The sequence below is a fragment of the Schistocerca piceifrons genome, chromosome 4 (genome assembly GCF_021461385.2).
Source record: "Schistocerca piceifrons isolate TAMUIC-IGC-003096 chromosome 4, iqSchPice1.1, whole genome shotgun sequence".
NCBI lineage: Eukaryota > Metazoa > Arthropoda > Insecta > Orthoptera > Acrididae > Schistocerca > Schistocerca piceifrons.
Genome location: NC_060141.1, coordinates 333244593 through 333263967, shown reverse-complemented (window position 1 = coordinate 333263967; position 19375 = coordinate 333244593). Strand labels below are relative to the sequence as shown.

The window sequence follows — 19375 nt, the reverse complement described above, 5'->3', positions numbered from 1 at the left end:
ATTAGTAGAATTATACAAAGCTCCCATTGAATGAAGAAAAAAGAAAAGAAAAAATAGGCCTGTATATTCATCTTGGTGATTAATACTGTTGAAGTGCAGTGGTTAGCATACCAGACTCACATTTGGGAGGTCAATGTTTCAAACCCATGTCTGGCCATCCTGATTTAGGTTTCTTGTGATTTCCCTAAATCACTTAAGGAAAATGCCAGGAAGGTTCCTTGAAAAGGGCACAGCCACTTTCCTTCTCCATCCTTCCCTAATACAAGCTTGTGCTCCATCTGTAATGATCTCATTGTCGACAGGATGTTAAACACTAATCTCCTCCTCCTCAGTGATAATGAAGTTGCAAAATTACTCAATTTGCCAAATAACCATAAATCAGAAAGGCACCATTCCAGAAATATTGCCATAAAATGGTAGCCAGTCAATGATGGTGTGCAAGTAATTGCCTGTGAAGAGCAGGCCACTAAAATTTTTGAGGATACAACAGCCTTTTGCAATATGTCACGCATTTTCAAAACAGTGAACCAATCTTTTCTTTGAGGATGACAGCTTTGTAGTACAGGTCACAGAAATTTTAAGCATTTTCTGTAAAAATATTTGAGTAAAGAAGAGTGGTAAAAAACATTCACTTTCTGCTTTCTTTTTCATCAGTCATTGTTTACAGTTATTGATCTATTTGTCAGAATAAAAGTTGACTCATATTCTTAGATTAGCAAAAAGTGCAACACTTGGCCTTTAGTTTTCGCTATCAAAAACAATGTACATTACAGTGCTTTGTATCTGTTAATTTACTGCAGTGTAATGTCTATTGTGTGACTTACCATCTTAACAAATTAATAGCATTATGATATTACTAATATAGTTGATTTTATAGTCAAGCGTTACTAGTAAACACCACATAAAAACTGTGTGTAAAGAAACCAGCAATTGATAGGAGTTTAAAGGTATGACTCTTCAGCTTAAATTATTACCCTGAGATAATCTGAACAGTAACAACACTCAGAGATAAGGAATATGCACCTATACAGTGGTAATATATCATTTACACAAACAGTGTAAGGAATACTTGATTGTTTTGGAGCACATGACTACTTTCATTATAGATGAAGCATGGTACACAGCAATAGTATGCATATGTTCTGCAGTTAAATTTTACCAGAATACTTTTGCAGTTTTACAGCCTCAAGCTGCAAGACTGTTTCTCGTAACTGTTTTTAATGAATAAACCATTTACAAATGCTAATCTCTAACAAACTTGATAGGTGTTGTACATGAGAAAAATATACAATATGAAAGTGTTTTTACCCAATTTGTTTGAATGCATTTCTACTTTCTCCACTAGAGTATCCAAACTGATAATTATCCCAAGCTTCAATAATTAACATGTAGCTACTCTGCTGTTCACGGTCCAGTTTGTCTGATACATTCAAAATACCATTGTCAGGGTGAATCTGGAACTTTCCCTAAACGAAAAGAAATGTTATTTGTAAAACTTTATATTATGATTAAATTTTGGGAAAAATAAGAGAAAGATTACAATCCACAAAAATAAAAACAAACCAAGAATACACAGACTTTTATTTACACTGTCATTGATTTGACATGGTTTATATTAGCCATTAATGCAACTGTTAGCAAAAAAACTAGAAAATTAAAAAAAAAAGTTATTTAAAATATTGTGTAGAATTTTATTAATTAACAAATGCACAATCCCAAAACACAGAATCCAACCAAACTAACTAAAAAAAACAAGGGCAAAAGATTATTTACAATTTATAACTTTAAATATGTGAGAAATAAACTCTATGTTGTTTCATATAACGAATAATAATGAAGATAGCCATGTCAGTCACTTAGGAATGAAATCAATAGCAAGTGGAAGCTAGCTGACATGAATGGCTGTAGGAAAAATGTGAACAAATTGAAAAAGAAATGGTAACTCCAGAAACAGATTCAGCAAAAATAAATAACACTCAAAATGATATTTTCTGAAATTAAAAGCAAAGGCATCAACATTGATAATGCAATAGGAATTCCACTCTAAAATGGAGAGATAAGAGCAGATGGTAAGATTAGATTGAGAGAGGAGGCACAGGCAGAAGGAAAGATTTTTCATTGGCATGTAAAGAAGAAAACACAGAGCAGGGAACTGGTAGTTATCTCCCAGTCAACACCACTGCTGCTCTGTGGTATAGCTTATTTTTCACACTTTCCCCCTTTGTTATGTGTTGGAATTATGTCTTGGAGTACCGCAGCAAAAATCAACAACACATTTTTAAGGAAAAAGTGGGCAGTAAGAACATGGTATAAAGTGGATAACTCCACATGTTTCATGCACTTCATCAGAGACTGAATTTTTATTCTCACTTCCACAAAAATTTGTGTGAATTCCTAAGGGGCCAAATGGCTGCCGTCATTAGTCCCTTGGCTTACACACTACTTAAACTAATTTAAAGTAAGTTATGCTAAGAACAACACAATACACACACACACACAAACACACACACACACACACACACACACACACACACATACACACACACATGCCCGAGGGTGGACTTGAACCTCCGGCGGGAGGAGCCACGCAATCCGTGATACGGCGCCTCAAACCGCGTGGCTATTCTCATTTCCCAGTATGTGTATTCCTTAAGGGAGTTTATGAGACAATGATAAAAGTAAATATCATTTCAATCATAATACAACACAAGAAACAATTTTCAAGATAACTGTCTTCATCTGTTGGTTCAGAGCAACCATCTGTCTGTTGATCTATTACAGCTTGGCTACAGACAAGCCAAGAAGTTCACAAGAGACTTAATTTAAAATAAATTAAGGACAAACCACAAAAGCAAGTCCTCCTACAAATTGCCTCATTATCTGGATACAATAACTGAAACTCCCTTTGTTACAATAATTACTCCTAGTACTCAACTATACAACAAAACGGCTAACCCAGTTCATGATGAATAGTCCGAATTGCAGGTTGTTTACCTAACAGCTTCTAGGGGCAACAAAAATTTAATTTTTAGTAATTTATATAATTACTAATGGAATTTAAAATTCTGTTATAAGCTACTCATAAAGAAGTATAATCTTATAGAGGTTTAACAGAATAAGACAAGTATTACAGTTAGTAATTGTGTAAGTCTTCAGGCAGTGTAACTCACAGCACACAAATCACACAGATTATATTTATCCACCATTCGAGAGTGGGAGCACTTAGTGACTTCCAACAAACTTTAAACATAATTTCAGATCTTTTCTAAACTTCTCTCACTTGCTTTCTAACATCAAATATTTAACATATTAACTCATTTGCAAAGTAATCAGATGTCTGAAGCTGTTTTAGGTATTGGTGTTGCATTCTTTAAAAACTGGGGGGGGGGGGGGGGGGGGGGTGGATCACATATTATAAAGAAGTCACCATTCTCACCAGTTATCTTTTGAGAAAAACAACAACTAGTTACTATAAATTCAAAGAAACAGCAAGTTCCAAAATAACAGCTTCTCTGCTAATTGTACTAGCCTTTTTAAGACCAAATAATATACAATAGGTTAGGAGTAGTTAATTTTTAATGCAGCCCACAAAAGATGTTCCTCACAGTGGGTTCTGTGTTGATCTGTATTTCGATATGCCCACATGTAAGAATATTCTCTTTCAGTCTGAGAACTATGCAAATGACAAATGTCAGTGACACATGTAACTGCACATTAACTTCACTAGCTTTTGAGCTGCCTGTCTCTTTTTATATGAGTGCTCTCTCTCTCTCTCTCTCTCTCTCTCTCTCTCTCTCTCTTTCTTTCTCTCTCTCTCTCTCTCAACTGCACACACACCCACGCACACACACCCAATCACGCCAAATCAGAAGCTATGCTGTTAAGTGTGCTCATGCACCACACATCACTTATCCAGAGGTGAGTAGTTGACATTCCTAGCTTTTATTTATCGTTTCCAAACTGGAATTTTTGTTATTCTTGTAAGTTTCAAATTTATCGACGATATTCTGTGCCCACAGGATAACTGCCTGCATTTTGTTAAGTTTATAAAATTTTCCATGTCGCTGTATCCACTATCAACCTATATTTCAGTGAACAGTAATATAAAAAATTTCCTCCCTCTTTTGTGTCAAGTATTTAGCTGTCTGAGATCTATCTTAAGAGAGAAGGAAAAAGGAAAGAAGCAAGATTGGGGTTTAATGCTCCATACACAATTAGATCATTAGAGACAGAACACAAGCTTAGACTGTTTTAAGGCTGGGGGAGGAAATTGGCCATGTTCTTTCAAAAGAACCGTTCCAGCATCTGCCTGTGGCAATTTAAAGAATGATCAGGTGTGGATTTAAACCATCGTCCTCTTGAATGTGGGTCCAGAGAGAAGAAAAGAATTAATACAACCTATTTATACCATATTCTTGCTGTCCATGGTCTTTCTCCGGTTACTAACTGCAAGAATTTCATTTCATCTATTTCCATAGTCCATACTATTGTGACCTGACTTATGTTGTGACATAACTAGTTTAGAAGCACAGTCAGATCAGAGGTGAAGCGGCATTTTTGGTCATCCATTTGTTGGCACATGAGCAACTGCATGCAGGAGTGAAACAGCAATGGTGTCAACCTGGGATTTTTAAGGTCTCTGTGGAGGGAGACATTACAGAATAACTTGGACTTTAGGTTAATGAGATAGGTAAGGAGATGATAGGAGAACTGAGACCCTGGGTTGGCTTATTGGTCTGCTTCTTATTGCTCCTTCAAGTGTTAGCTGGGAACATGCAGAAGAACATAAGTATTAGTTTTATACAAGCATAGATGAGGCCTACTAGATTCTCCAATCAATTGCCAGAGCAAATGGCCACCCTGACGTTTAACTTAGTTAAGAAACAAATCATGAAAAGGATAGTTGTTAATCACCATATAGCAGAGATCCTGAGTCGCAGAGGCACAACAAAAAGACTGTCAAAAAATAAGCTGCTGGCCATCAAGGCCTTTGTGAAAAATAAACACCACACACACACACACACACACACACACACACACACACACACACACACCTGCAAACACAACTCTCACAAACAAAACAGGTATATACAGTAATGCATGGTACAACAGACCATACACCATGGAGGTGTCAGATATTATTGTTCTAATCGAATAGGTTCGAGTACTCATTACAATGTAGGTGATGCACAGGCATAGGCACCTGTAGACAAATATATGTTGGAAACTAATAACCATAGCCCAGAGGTATGTACAGGCAAGCTTTCCAAGTCATGCTTAGTGCACGATGTTAATCAAGTCTTGACTGCTCATTTACATAGCATCTGCTGTAGGCTTGTCAATCCAAGGCAGCTGTTGTTGGTTGTCTTGAACTTGCTGAACACTGTCTTGCTAGCCATTTGAGGGCCACTAAATATGGAATTTTAGGCTGTTTACTTATAGAGAATATGTGACTACATCACTTTTTAGTTCCAGTTCTCAGTCAGTGTGCAAGAAATCATTGGTTTCTCAATGTTTATGATCTCTGACGAAAGAGGTTTTCACTGTGTGTCTCTACCTAAGTTACAAGACTTACAGCTAATATTCATACTTGGAGTGTTTTTACATTTTCTTCTTCCAGCCTCTCACAATTTGGTCATCGCAATACCTATCTTGACTCAATTTTTATTCCTTATAAATATTTGATCTCACTTATGTTTAACTTTTACAGGAGTTATTTTCCTTCCTGTTCCTTATGGGGTCTGGATAGTCTATTGACTTTTAAAAAAGCTGTATTTCAATTTCTAAAATTTTCCCCCAACTTTCTCTCAGTAATTAGCTGACTGATGTCATACTCTGTGAACTAAGCAGTGAAGGTTATGAGCAGATGTGTCCTAAGTTGCAAGAGATCATGTTTTAAACTTTTTTATTCTTTTTGATTCATCAGTCTAGTAAACTTCGACAGTAAACAATTGAAAGCATTTAAGTTTAATGTGTCTGGAAAGCTGTCCCTATTAAGTGTGGTTTGGTGCATAACAGAGCCCATCTCATACTAAAAATATGAAGGTCTGAGGTTTAATCACAAATTGGTCCAAGAATTTCCTACATAAGTCAGCCATCACATCATGTGATAAATGACAAGCTGCACTATGGTTCAGAGGCCACATAAAATTACAGCACCCTCAGTGGCTGGTTGGGCAGGGCAGTTCAGAGAGTAGAAGAAGGAAAGGAAAGGGCATATTGCTTCCAAAAAGTAGCATATAATAAAGCATTTTAGTGTTTTAATCAACCACTAGTTTGAGGCCCTACCTCTCTCAATAACTCATTTTGAAATAATTTTATGAATTTCATGATGTAAGCAATATAGTTTTTTGATGACTGCATGTGATCTGCCTTCTTTTTCTTTACTGCATAATTGTTTGATGCAAGTTCTTATTTTCTTTTCCCACTTTCTCAAAAATTGCATAATTTTTTTCTTGATATTAACTTTATCATTATTTGGATATCTTTTACAGATTGTTTTCACTGTCAAGAAATATGGTAACAGAACAAAAAAACAGCAATCACCAATATTCTATTTGCATTTCACATTCAGTGGTGCAACATCCGTAGTTTTCACATTTTATTAGTGCCAACATGTTATTGTCCAATGCTTCATTCAAATTTATAATGAAGTAAACTTACTACAACTGCTGTAGTAATGGATATAATACCTTAGAAGACATCCGATCCAATAAGTAAGTTACTTTTCCAAAATCGCCTGCATCAGCATCCTTTGCCTGAATGATAGCTATTTCTGTTCCTGAAAATTGAAAAAAGAAACAATATATTGCAGGTAACTATCATTAAAACATGATGCATTTTGAGATGAAATATAAGATCTGCCTGAGTGAATAAATGTCTTTGACACACACTGTAAAGGAGCTGTTGTAAAACTTAAATTTCCTACGTAAATTACTTGTAATACTTCTGGCATTCTAGTCTGAGATGCTGGAGTTCGTAGCCATGTGTGCATGAGGCGTGCTTGCTTGTGTGTATGAATGGTGTTTTCACTTTTTTTCTGATGAAAGTTGTGGTCGAAATCTAATGTGTAAGTGTCTTTTATCTGTGCCCCTCTGCAACATAGTGCATCACTTTATGGTAAATAGCACTCTATCTTTTCCTATATTGTCAAAATACCAGTTGAAAATTCTGTTCCTCTGATATTAGCGGCATAATAATTAACAGTATGTGGATGAAATTCAGAAAAAAAATGTAATGACAACAATCAGGTGTTTTATACCAAGTAAATGGTGTCAGGAACTTGCCAGTAAGCAAAACAAAAGATACTAACAATGGAATTGATAACAGGCAGAAAACGTCCCCCATGGTACACAAAAGAGTTAGACATTGTTCTTGAAGCAGTATAAAAACATGCCAGACTTCAAAGATTTCATAGATGGGCAGTGATTTTTAGAATATCAAAATTTAATTCACACTTCTCTGAAAGATGCTTTTAACAGTTTCCATAACAAAAATCTGTCTTAAAACCTAGCGAAAAGTTTAAAGAAGTTGTAGTGATATCAAAGGTACACGAGTGACAAAGGAAAATCAGTACCTGTACTATGTAATATAAATGGTAATTTATAGCTGACAGCACCACTAAAGGAGGGCTATCAAACACTACTTTCCAAAATTCTTTCATGAAAGAAGATGTAGTAAATATTCCAGAATTATTATAGAGTATGACTGCAAACTTGACTTATTTTTAAATTAGATCCCCTTGGATAACCATGCAATATAAGTGGTAATGCATCTGCCTCTCACATACCACAGAACATGATATGTTGAATTCATAACACGATTCAACCAATCAAAATTGTAAATCTAAAAACCTAATTTATTCTCTACAATTTTTCATAAACAGAACTAATACATAAGACTGACACAAGATGTATTTCCTGTTTAAACTGAAAACTTAAAGACCTTTCTATATTACTAACAATATTCAAAATACTTTAAATTACCCGTTTTTGAAGAAAAATGCTTACTTGCTCACAAATTTGTGTTTACAAGTAATTTTATCTTTTTTGTAATGTGGACTTTGAATGTTTGCTTGTGATGTGGACTATATTAGGATGTATATTACAGAGTGTACGTAACGATTTTTCTAAATACTACCTAATGATTTATTACTGTGTTTTTTTATCTAATAAGTGATTTTGTAGCTTCTCAACATTTAATGTTTTTCTGTCCTATGGAAAAACTGGTAGAAGCGGACCTCGGGGAAGATCAGTTTGGATTCCGTAGAAATGTTGGGACACGTGAGGCAATACTAACCTTACGACTTATCTTAGAAGAACGATTAAGAAAAGGCAAACCTACGTTTCTAGCATTTGTAGACTTAGAGAAAGGTTTTGACAATGTTAACTGGAATACTCTCTTTCAAATTCTGAAGGTGGCAGGTATAAAATACAGGGAGCAAAAGGCTATTTACAATTTGTACAGAAATCAGATGGCAGTTATAAGAGTCGAGGGGCATGAAAGGGAAGCAGTGGTTGGGAAAGGAGTGAGACAGGGTTGTAGCCTCTCCCCGATGTTATTCAATCTGTATATTGAGCAAGCAGTAAAGGAAACAAAAGAAAAATTCGGAGTAGGTATTAAAATTCATGGAGAAGAAGTGAAAACTTTGAGGTTCACCGATGACATTGTAATTCTGTCAGAGACAGCAAAGGACTTGGAAGAGCAGTTGAATGGAATGGACAGTGTCTTGAAAGGAGGATATAAGATGAACATCAAGAAAAGCAAAACGAGGATAATGGAATGTAGTCAAATTAAATCGGGTGATGCTGAGGGAATTAGATTAGGAAATGAGACACTTAAAGTAGTAAAGGAGTTTTGCTATTTAGGGAGTAAAATAACTGATGATGGTCAAAGTAGAGAGGATATAAAATGTAGACTGGCAATGGCAAGGAAATCGTTTCTGAAGAAGAGAAATTTGTTAACATCGAGTATAGATTTAAGTGTCAGGATGTCGTTTCTGAAAGTATTTGTATGGAGTGTAGCCATGTATGGAAGTGAAACATGGACAATAACTAATTTGGACAAGAAGAGAATAGAAGCTTTCGAAATGTGGTGCTACAGAAGAATGCTGAAGATAAGGTGGGTAGATCACGTAACTAATGAGGAGGTATTGAATAGGATTGGGGAGAAGAGAAGTTTGTGGCACAACTTGACTAGAAGAAGGGATCGGTTGGTAGGACATGTTCTGAGGCATCAAGGGATCACCAATTTAGTATTGGAGGGCAGCGTGGAGGGTAACAATCGTAGAGGGAGACCGAGAGATGAATACACTAAACAGATTCAGAAGGATGTAGGTTGCAGTAGGCACTGGGAGATGAAGAAGCTTGCACAGGATAGAGTAGCATGGAGAGCTGCATCAAACCAGTCTCAGGACTGAAGACCACAACAACAACAACTGTCCTATGTAGCTATACTGTACAATTTTTCTAATGAATGGATATAGTGGCCTGTATACAAGTTGATTATTTTGGGCTAATTTGCAGAACTGTGTATTATTGAGAATACAGAGAGTTGACTTGTTTGGTTGCTACTGGCATACTGTAGGAACAGTTAATGATAAATGAAGAGATACAAAAGCTATTATAGATAATATTGGAGGCAGAGATGTGAATGTTAGTTTTTAATATGAGTAAAAACCATTTCCAATCATTTCATAAATAAAGTGAAGTATTATTTATCAGTCATTATAGAACAACAACTTTATGAAGAATCAGTACACTCTTCTCCTGATCTGTGTGAAGTAGATATACATACAAATAATGCTGCTGAAATTGTAGTCTGTAATATGGTGTTGTGAATGGGGATATTAAACTACTGTCATGATGTTGAAGGTGACTTTATTACAGCTGATGAAGTTTTGTAGTGGCTTTTAAGATAAGGAGAGTACATAATGAGAAGAGAGAAGTAAAGGAAATATTAGATCCTTACAATGATGATAATGGTGTGGTCATAATGATTATGTTGATGAATAGTGGGAAAATATTATTTAGACTGAAGAAGAAATTTGTTAGGTACTTAATGTCATATGTCATTGTTGTTGTAGTCTTCAGTCCAGAGACTGGTTTGATGCAGCTCTCCATGCTACTCTATCCTGTGCAAGGTTCTTCATTTCCCAGTACCTACTGCAACCTACATCCTTCTGAATCTGTTTAGTGTATTCATCTCTTGGTCTCCCTCTGCGATTTTTATCCTCCACACTGCCCTCTAATACCAAATACTGTTCATATGGTAATAAATTATGTTCATGAAATCATATGGTATGAAGTCATAGTGATGGTGAAGTATTTGTATTAATGGTTAATGAGGAATCTGAGACAAGAGTGAAAGTAAATATGAAAGTACAGAGGTACGGAGGATAATAATTTAATTGCACGATTAGATGAAAAGAAATTTTACAATTACCAGCTATGCTAACTGAATAATGACATTAAAGAAGACTCGAAACCAATTTAATTTGTAATTGTAATGTACAGGGAAATAATAATTAGAGATGAGAGGTCACTGTTGCTTGAGAAGTGGAAGATATGATTTAAAAATAAAATATGGATAGTGCTGAGGAAAATGGTTCTTCACTGAAAAAGACATACAGTTTATTATTTTTGATGAAGAATATTGCTTGCATGAAATAATCTTCCATTCTGTCAGTGTATCAAGAAAATTTGTAGGTAAAGTTTGTCTCTTTATGACAGATACCATGCTACTTTAAAACTGAATACGCAATTTACTATTTTTGCTTGTAGATATTACTTAAAGATTTTGCATTCATATGCTTTTTGTTTTCTTCTCTAGTTTCATGAGGAGATGTGCAGTTGTAATTTAATGCAGTTTGCAACCTTATAACACTTTGTTAGGCAATCTACATAAACTACGCCACTCTGAACTGAATTTTTAGCGATAAGGTTACTGCTAGTAAATGTTTTGGTGAAATACTGTTATTTTATTTACTTTTGGATTTCTTGGCTGTCTTGTTTAATAGGAATCTTTGTGTATGGCTTAGGATATATTACGGGAACTGCTATACTATATTTGTGGGAATTTGAATCTGTTGGGAAATATTTAAGAGAGAAAAGTTGTACTAAGATTGGGGAGTCACTGTTGTGAAATTGTAGAGTTATAGTCAGCATTTGAATTATTATGAAAGAATATATACATATAGAAAAAGCTCATTATAAAATGGAACTTTTAAGATGAAAATTCGCGTATGTTAACAACTCTGGAGTAGCATAATTGTCCCAATGGTGTGTACTAAATGACATTTGGCAAAGAAAAACTGTTTTATCACACCACATAGATAAGGCAAATTTTGAAAATTGTAATAAGTGAGAGCTGAAAGTAATTCTGGGAAATTGTGAACATGGACTGCAGTTGATAATGGACTGAATAATGATGCACTATGGTGAAAATATTTTCTTTAACATGAAGCTGATAGGTTCAGAATTATGTTGACAGTATGTTGAAGTGGTATCTTTGTGAGATGTTGGTAGGAGAGGAGACATGCTAATGATAATGCTATTCATGATAATATAGAGATGATGCTCTTGAAGTTTATGATTTTACTGATGATGTTGGTGATGTAGAAACTGAAGATCATCAAGGTTAGGGATATTTATTCTGAGGTGTATCACATTCATTTATATTGAATAGTAGATTTTTTTTGCTTGGAAATATTTTGGAGTGTCATTATATAGTTAGTGTGGTAAAGGTTGAGAGGAAAGTAAATAGAGAATATCTAATAATTTGTAATAAAATATGCCCTGGGGTAAAAGAGGTGGTGAAAACAGTAAAAGAGTTAGTTGTGGAAAATATATGTAATGTTGTGATATTACTGACTACCAATTAATACCACCAGACTGTTTGAAACAGGTCTGACTATTTAAAAAGATTGATGTACCAATGAAATTGAAGAAAGATATTTTAAACTACCTTCTACATTTTACAAAAAGATTGAAAATTCTGTGAAACTATTCTCCTTTTATAAAGATTTTTTATGCTATGAGGCTTTGAATAAAATCTTATATTCAAATGGAAATGAAAAACAATGATAATTTTATGTTTTATTTAAAGTTTACTTTTGTGTTTGTCAATGCTGTGTAATTAATTATAGTGAATAAATTTTCATGCAGTTACCTGTGTAGTAAATTCACAATTAACGAGTTGAACAATTTTGATTTTTTACTTCATTTACACAGTCATGTAGACTTTGTGATTATTGTACAGCAATTTGTCAATTATGGTATTTGATCTAATTAATATAGTGTGTTGTGTGCTAATAACAATATCCTATTGCTTTTGAAGATGAATGAAAACACTTCTGTGTATGCGAATTTTATTTAAGTCAATTGCTGCATGGTTTAATGAAAATGCCTGCACATGAACTAAAGTTTATGTGAATTCCATTAATTTCTTTGTAAATATTATGAGTCAGATAATTAAAATTTCAGTTTTCTTCTTATATGTGACAAATAATCACTTTGTCATTGAATTTAAAATTTTGACATAAGCTCATTACGAGAAAATTTTATTTATTTTGCTAATTCAAATTTTTTTGATTACATGAATTATGTATTATTGAAGCTACTTATCTTTATATTTTTCGAAATTTGAAGTTTTAGCAGTTCCATTATTTTGGTATCAGAATTTTGCTTGGATGTTCATGATTACAAAAGTCATGGGAGGCTATTGTAATGTTACTGGTCAATACTTCTATCTCTGTCATGTACTGTAGAATATGATACATTAAATTCATAAGGGAATTAATATTGTAAACATAAAAATCTAATTTATTCTTAATTTTTTTCACGAATGGAACTAATATATAAAATTGACGCACAATTTATTTTCAATTTAGTTTAAAATTTTAATTATATTTCAAAACTTTTGTCATTATTTGTGTTTGTGTAATTTATTCAGGAAACATTTGTATGGATTGATACCAATGATAATATTTTGTACATGATGTAAATATGTAATATTACATATTAACATCTGTAATATTATATATTAATTATACTGTTCTGTACTTTGACAAGTCCTGTATCGTGAATGTGATAATACGGGTGCTAAATAAATAAATAAATAAAAGAAGTACTTAATTTTGAAAGACACAATTTGGATGTAAAGGATGAATGCATTTTATGCTCTATGTGCTGTAGCCTATTACACCTTTGCATCTGTTGATTTTCACTATCAGTTAGTTATGGAGTAGCAGTAGCAGAGTTATGATGCATTGGTTGGAAGATGTCTGTTGAGAGAAGCAGTATGGGGCTTTTAATGGAGCAATATGTTTTATTTGAGATTATTTAGTTTGTGATAAAAAATTGAGAGAATATGTGTTTTTTTTTTTTTTTAGATCAAACACCTATAATTGGATATTTCATAGTGTGTATCTTAAAAATGAAAATTTTAACTCTAGCACACATGGAATCAACTTAATAGACATGGATCGGCAACAAAGAAGACATCATAATTCATATGTTAAGTAATTAGTCAATCAAAATACTCTATTTCAAATTCTGAGGGTAGCAGGGGTAAAATACAGGGAGCGAAAGGCTATTTACAACTTACACAGAAAACAAATGGCAGTTATAGTTCTCAAGGGACATGAAAAGGAAGCAGTGGTTGAGAAGGGATTTTAGGAAGGGTTGTAGCCTACCCCTGATGTTATTCAGTCAGTACATTGAACAGGCAGTAAAGGAAATAAAATAAAAGTTTGGTGTAGAATTAAAGTCCAGAGAGAAGAAATAAAAACTTTGAGGTTTACCAGTGACATTGTTGAAAATGAAATGATTGTATGGCATTTATTGGCCGGGATATCCCCTTCGGGGTTTGGCTGTCATATTTCAAGTCTCTTTAGTTGACACCACTTTGGCGACTTGTGTGTCAATGATGATGAAAATGATGATGAAGGACACAACACCCAGTCCTCTGCTGGGAAACGAACCTGAACCCCCTTGCATGGTAGGTGGTAACGCTACCGCTGTGCTATGGAGGCAGACAGTGACATTGCGATTCTCTCAGAGACAGCAAAGGACTTGGAAGAGTAGCTGACCAAAATAGATGTTGTCTTGAAAGGATGATATAAGATGTACATAAACAAAAGCAAAACAAGGATAATAGAATATAATCAAATTAAAACAGGTGATGCCAAGGAAATTAGATTAGGAAATGAGACATTTAAATTAGTAGATGAATTTTGCTATTTGAGCAGCAAAATAACTAATGGCTGAAGTGGAGAAGATATAAAATGAAGACGAGCAACGGCAAGAAAAAAATTTCTGAAAAAGAGAAATTTGTTAACATCAAGTATAGTTTCAGGTGTCAGGAAGTCTTTTATGAAAGTATTTGTACGGAGGGTAGCGTTGAATGGAAGTGAAACTTGACTGAGAAACAGTTTAGACTAGAAGAGAATAGAAGCTTTTAAAATGTGATGCAACAGAAGATTGGTGAAGATTAGATGGATACATCACATAACTCATGAGGAAGTACTGAACAGAATTGGGGAGCAAAGAAGTTTGTGGCCTGACTACAAGAAGGGATCAGTAGGCAGGACATATTCTGAGAAATCAAGGACCCAAGGGAGTGTGCATCGTGTGTGTGTGTGTGTGTGGGGGGGGGGGGGGGGGGGGGGGTAAAAATCAGATCAAAATGAATAATAAAATTATTATACCGAATGGTGTGTTGAAGTAATTAACACTGAACAATAAAAACTGTGAGCTCCTACATGTGTGTTCTGAAAGAATTCCAAAGAATATCTGTTACATGACAAATGACCTAACTTATATGTTGTCAATTCAACTAAAATAACTAGTGATTACAGTTAGTAACAACTTAAACTGGAACAGTTATATATATGAGGGTAATCCCAAAAGTAAGGTCTATTTTTTATAAGTACATAGACCTGTTTATGTCTACAATGGTTTACATCAGTTTACAGCTTCAACAGTTAGCTATTTTTTGACATAATGACCATTTCTGTCGATACATTTTTGTAGTCGCTGTGGCAGTTTTTGTATGCCCATGTCAACCCAGCTCGCTGCCATGCTGTTCAGAAAGTTATGAACCTTGTTGCTTGGTCTCAGGTGTAAAGTGGTATGCCCAGGTTTCGTCACCCGTGACTATTGAGTCCAGAAAGTTGTCCTGTTCAGTCCAAGATGGTAAAGAAATGCGTGGGAAGCATCAACTCATTGTCGCATGTGGTCCCCAACCAGCATGTGTGGCACCCATCTCACGCACACCTTCCGGTAGTTCAACGTATCTGTTAAAATTCTGTGAGCTGTGCTTCGGGAAACCTCAGGAGGCAATGTGCAGAGATCAATCAGGGTGATCGGCTGATCTTCACGCATGCTTTGCTCAACCTTCAACACTGTCTCCTCAGAAATTGACTGTCTTCCACTCCTTCATTCGTCATGAATTTCAGTCCGATCAGCTGCAAACTCTCTACACCACTTACGAACATTTTTGACATCCCTGTATGACTCACCATACACTTCCGTCAATTGGCAATGGATTTCAATCGACACAGTGCCCTTTGTGTTCAAAAACCGAATAACTGCGTGCAATTTTTCACTTGGTGGTAAGCTCCATTCTCAACAGCTGCCAAGCCAAGACTGAGCGCCTCAGCGTGGCATGCGCATGTTCACACAAAATGTGTAAAGCACTCTTCATAACAGTGTGACCAACTACCACACAAACAGAGTTTTTATAAGTACAGACTTATAAAAAAATAGGAGACCTTCCTTTTGGGATTACTCTCATAAAATACTATAGGGAAAGTGAATTAAGGTCTGTGTTTATTTGGCAGAACACTTAGAAGGTGAAAAAATCCATTAAAGAAACTCTTTACACTACGGATGTCCTTAATCTTGTATTGAACTGCTGCACAATACAAGATCCTTATGAGATAGGATTGACAGAATACATTGAGAAGGGATGACAAGGGGAGCTCATTTTGTGTTATCATCAAATAACTGTAAAATACAGGAGAGAATTTATGATAACAGGGTGTGTACTTGGACAAGGAAAAAAAGTTCTCAGACTTCCCTCTTAAAAATACATGTTTCCCAGGGTGCTAATACACATTTTCCTGGATGAAACTGCACTTTCTCCATGTTAACTGATAATATACTTTCCCTCAGAACTGTAAAACTTCAAAATCCTATGAATGGTAAAGGTTTCATACAGCGGTGCAGAACTTCCTGGCACTTTAGGAAATGAAACTCAGCAAAAAAATAATGTGTTTTGGAAAGATCTTTGATCTGCAATGTGTACACTGTATATTTTGATGTTATCAAAGTATAAATATGAATGCCACCAAACACAGCACGTTAGTTTCCGAAGCAACGAAATCGAGATTATGATGTGCTTTTGTCAGCCTATCATAGCGCATGCCACATTATCTCCCCATCAAACGACAGCAGATATATAGACCATAGGACACGTGATATAGGCAGCCAATAGCAACATCACTGTTAAGTAGCATGAACACACAAATAGGAAAAGTTCATGGTTTAAATTAATGTATATATAGTATAGCTACAAGAAAAGTTAAGCTTTCACATACAATATTGGTCTTTTTTCCTTGTGTCACCCTTTATAATATATCAATACAAATGTGCCAGTAAAATTTTAAATGATGAGAAATTTTTCTAAATGGCTGGTCCTCAAAGTGTTAAGTTTTGAATGAGAGTCAAATGCTCTGTGATTTAAGAAATTCATAGCTGTCTCACATGTAACATAGTTCATCTTACACATAAGAAAATTTACTTTGAAAGTAACAATTCTCAAACCACCATTTGCAATATTTTCCCTTGAACTTTTAGAAATGCAGACAGTTGTGATGTCATGCTCACCGAAAGCAGTTTGTTGTTATGAAGTACTGCATAGGCTTTGTCCTAAAGTCCTTGACTCATTTTGCTGTTGGTGGACACTTATGTGGGCATTATGCTTTGTTGTTATAAATGGCACATTTTCTTTGCAGCTTAAGTTTTATATTGATGTTTTTCTCTCATTTATGTTCTATTGGTGCAGTATTATTTTGTAGTAGTGGGCTAAAGTAAAATTCTTTGTTAGAGTATCACTTCTTACCAGTTAAATTACAAAAATGTAACTCAAAACTGTAACAATGAAAAATTCCCGGAATTCTAAAAAATTCCCAGGTTTTTCCCAGTTTTCTCTTGGGTAAAAAATTCCATGTTTTTCCCAGATTTCCCAGTTGTCCCAGGGCATATACACCCTGGATAAGTGAGCTGAAATGTCAGTTGTTAAAAAACAGCACTTTTCACTGTGGTGAAATGTTTTCACCAAGTTTCAATCAATAATTTTCTGCTCCAAATGCAGAAACATTTTGGTGCCTCCCTCTTACAAAGGGAAGAAAAAACCATCATAATCAAATCAGAGCTTGTACTGAAATATTTAGTTCATCATTTTACCCATTTTCTATTAGAGATTTGGACAATAAATATATTATGCGGAAGTGATGTCATGTACCCTTGTTTAGTTCTTAAATGTGAATTGCCTCCTTGTACGTATATAAACCTATACTTTATGTCATAAAAGATAGTGCAGAGTGGACTACAAATGCTAGTGCACACACCCACAACACATGGAAGAAGAATGACATAAGAAGCATACCCCCTTGACTAACAATGCTTGAGAAAGGATCACAATACTCAGGTATCAAACTACTAAGAAATTTGCCTAAAAAACTGTGTGACAATAAATATGACACTAAGTTTCCAAAGAGGCTAAAAGACCATTTGGTTGGAAAGGAATTTGACAGTGTTGATGAGTACTGTCCACATTAAATTTGTAAATGTTGTTAATTATAATCAATTATTTTAGAATAGTTAGGAAGTATGTGATAATGAAGGTTTCTGTATTTTTGACAGGCCCTATATTACATGTAAGTTCATTGTACACCATGTAATCCTACAGGAACAAATTAAATTAAATTAAATTAAAGTCAGTGTCTGATGAACCACCTATTAGTAGTAGTAATTTAATCATGCAAGGATCATTTTACAAGGATACAAGGTTCATCAGCTTAATGAAATGAAAACAAAGTCACACATACAGACATAGGGAAATACACATATAAAATGAGAAAAGGAAAGGTTGTCAATTGTGATCTTACTGAAGGAACCTTGCTGGAATTTGCCTAAGTGATTTAGAAAATAACACATAAAATCTAAATCAAGATGGCTGGACACAACATGACCATCCTGAATGTGAGGCCCTTGTTTTAAAAAATGCACAATTTCATTTTGTTACATCTAATAGATAATTCCCTTTTTTAGCATACACATCTGCAACAAGTTAGGTTAATGCTATCACAAATAATTGTACCGCGTTCATTTTCTCAGCACTTACCAATGCATACGCCACTCACAATTTCAGGTGACTTTAGGACCTGATACTGTGCCCTTTGTTACTTCTTCATATCTTCCTCATACCTGCCATGAAAACGTGTGTGTCCCCTCATGATGAATGAGATACTTAACTCAGAAGGATTGTTAGACATCAGTATTACACACAATCAATTTTGGGTGTATGAACACTGTACAGGATGCAGTGTCACTAGGCTTGTTACTCTCTGACACTTTGTATCCCAGAATTAATTTTGCCCCTCTGGTTCTGAGTCAAGTGAAAGAACTGAACCAGAGACTTCCTGGACTTTCCTCACAAGGTTGAGAAATGTAGAGTCCCCGTAAAATGTGGTAGCTGATTGTGAGTGGGGTGCAAGCAAGGGTTTTTATCTTATACGACTCTCCATCCAGATAATGACAGCTGTAGGAGACCTGGAAGTATTACTTTAAGATCCAAAGGAATGCCCCCCCCCCCCTCCCACACACACACACACACACAGGTGAATATTAAAATTATAGTAGTTAAATGTTGATTCTTCGTGGTTAGTTGCCAAAGCATTCACAACAAAGTGCTAGGTCTTGAGGTACTCCTGAAAAGGTAGTGAAGTTCACATAATACTAAATACAGAAAGCTGAAGTTGATAGCAGTGAGATTTTTGGGGAAAAGTTCAGACAGAATCATATGTGAATGGTGTAATGACTGAACATGTCACCTATCATTTTGACAGTCTAGATTCTTGAGTCATCATCAGTATGACCCCTGAGTTTTGAAGCAGTGGTCTCAATGGGAGAGAGACACTCAGTCTAACCATGCAGATGAAACAAGATGACTTAAAACTAGTTCTTAATGTAAACATATTTTTGTTATCCCCATACATATAGGGCGGCATGCAACAAGGCTGCTTCAGTACCTTCACTAGCTTCAGAATAAAGCAATGAAAAATGAATGAAAATAATTGCTACTTGTCTTA

The 19375-nt window shown here is 35.0% G+C and overlaps 1 protein-coding gene across 1 annotated transcript in view; it reads right to left on the bottom strand.

Moving 5' to 3' along the window:
* Positions 1 to 19375, bottom strand: part of LOC124794990 (cadherin-23) — a 479297-nt gene that overhangs the window by 108026 nt on the left and 351896 nt on the right. Inside the window, exons 20-21 of the mRNA XM_047258737.1 lie at positions 6693 to 6781; positions 1309 to 1466 (exon numbers count right to left, since the gene is read on the bottom strand). Coding sequence (XP_047114693.1) covers positions 1309 to 1466; positions 6693 to 6781 — 247 coding nt within the window. The remainder of the gene's footprint in view (positions 1 to 1308; positions 1467 to 6692; positions 6782 to 19375) is intronic.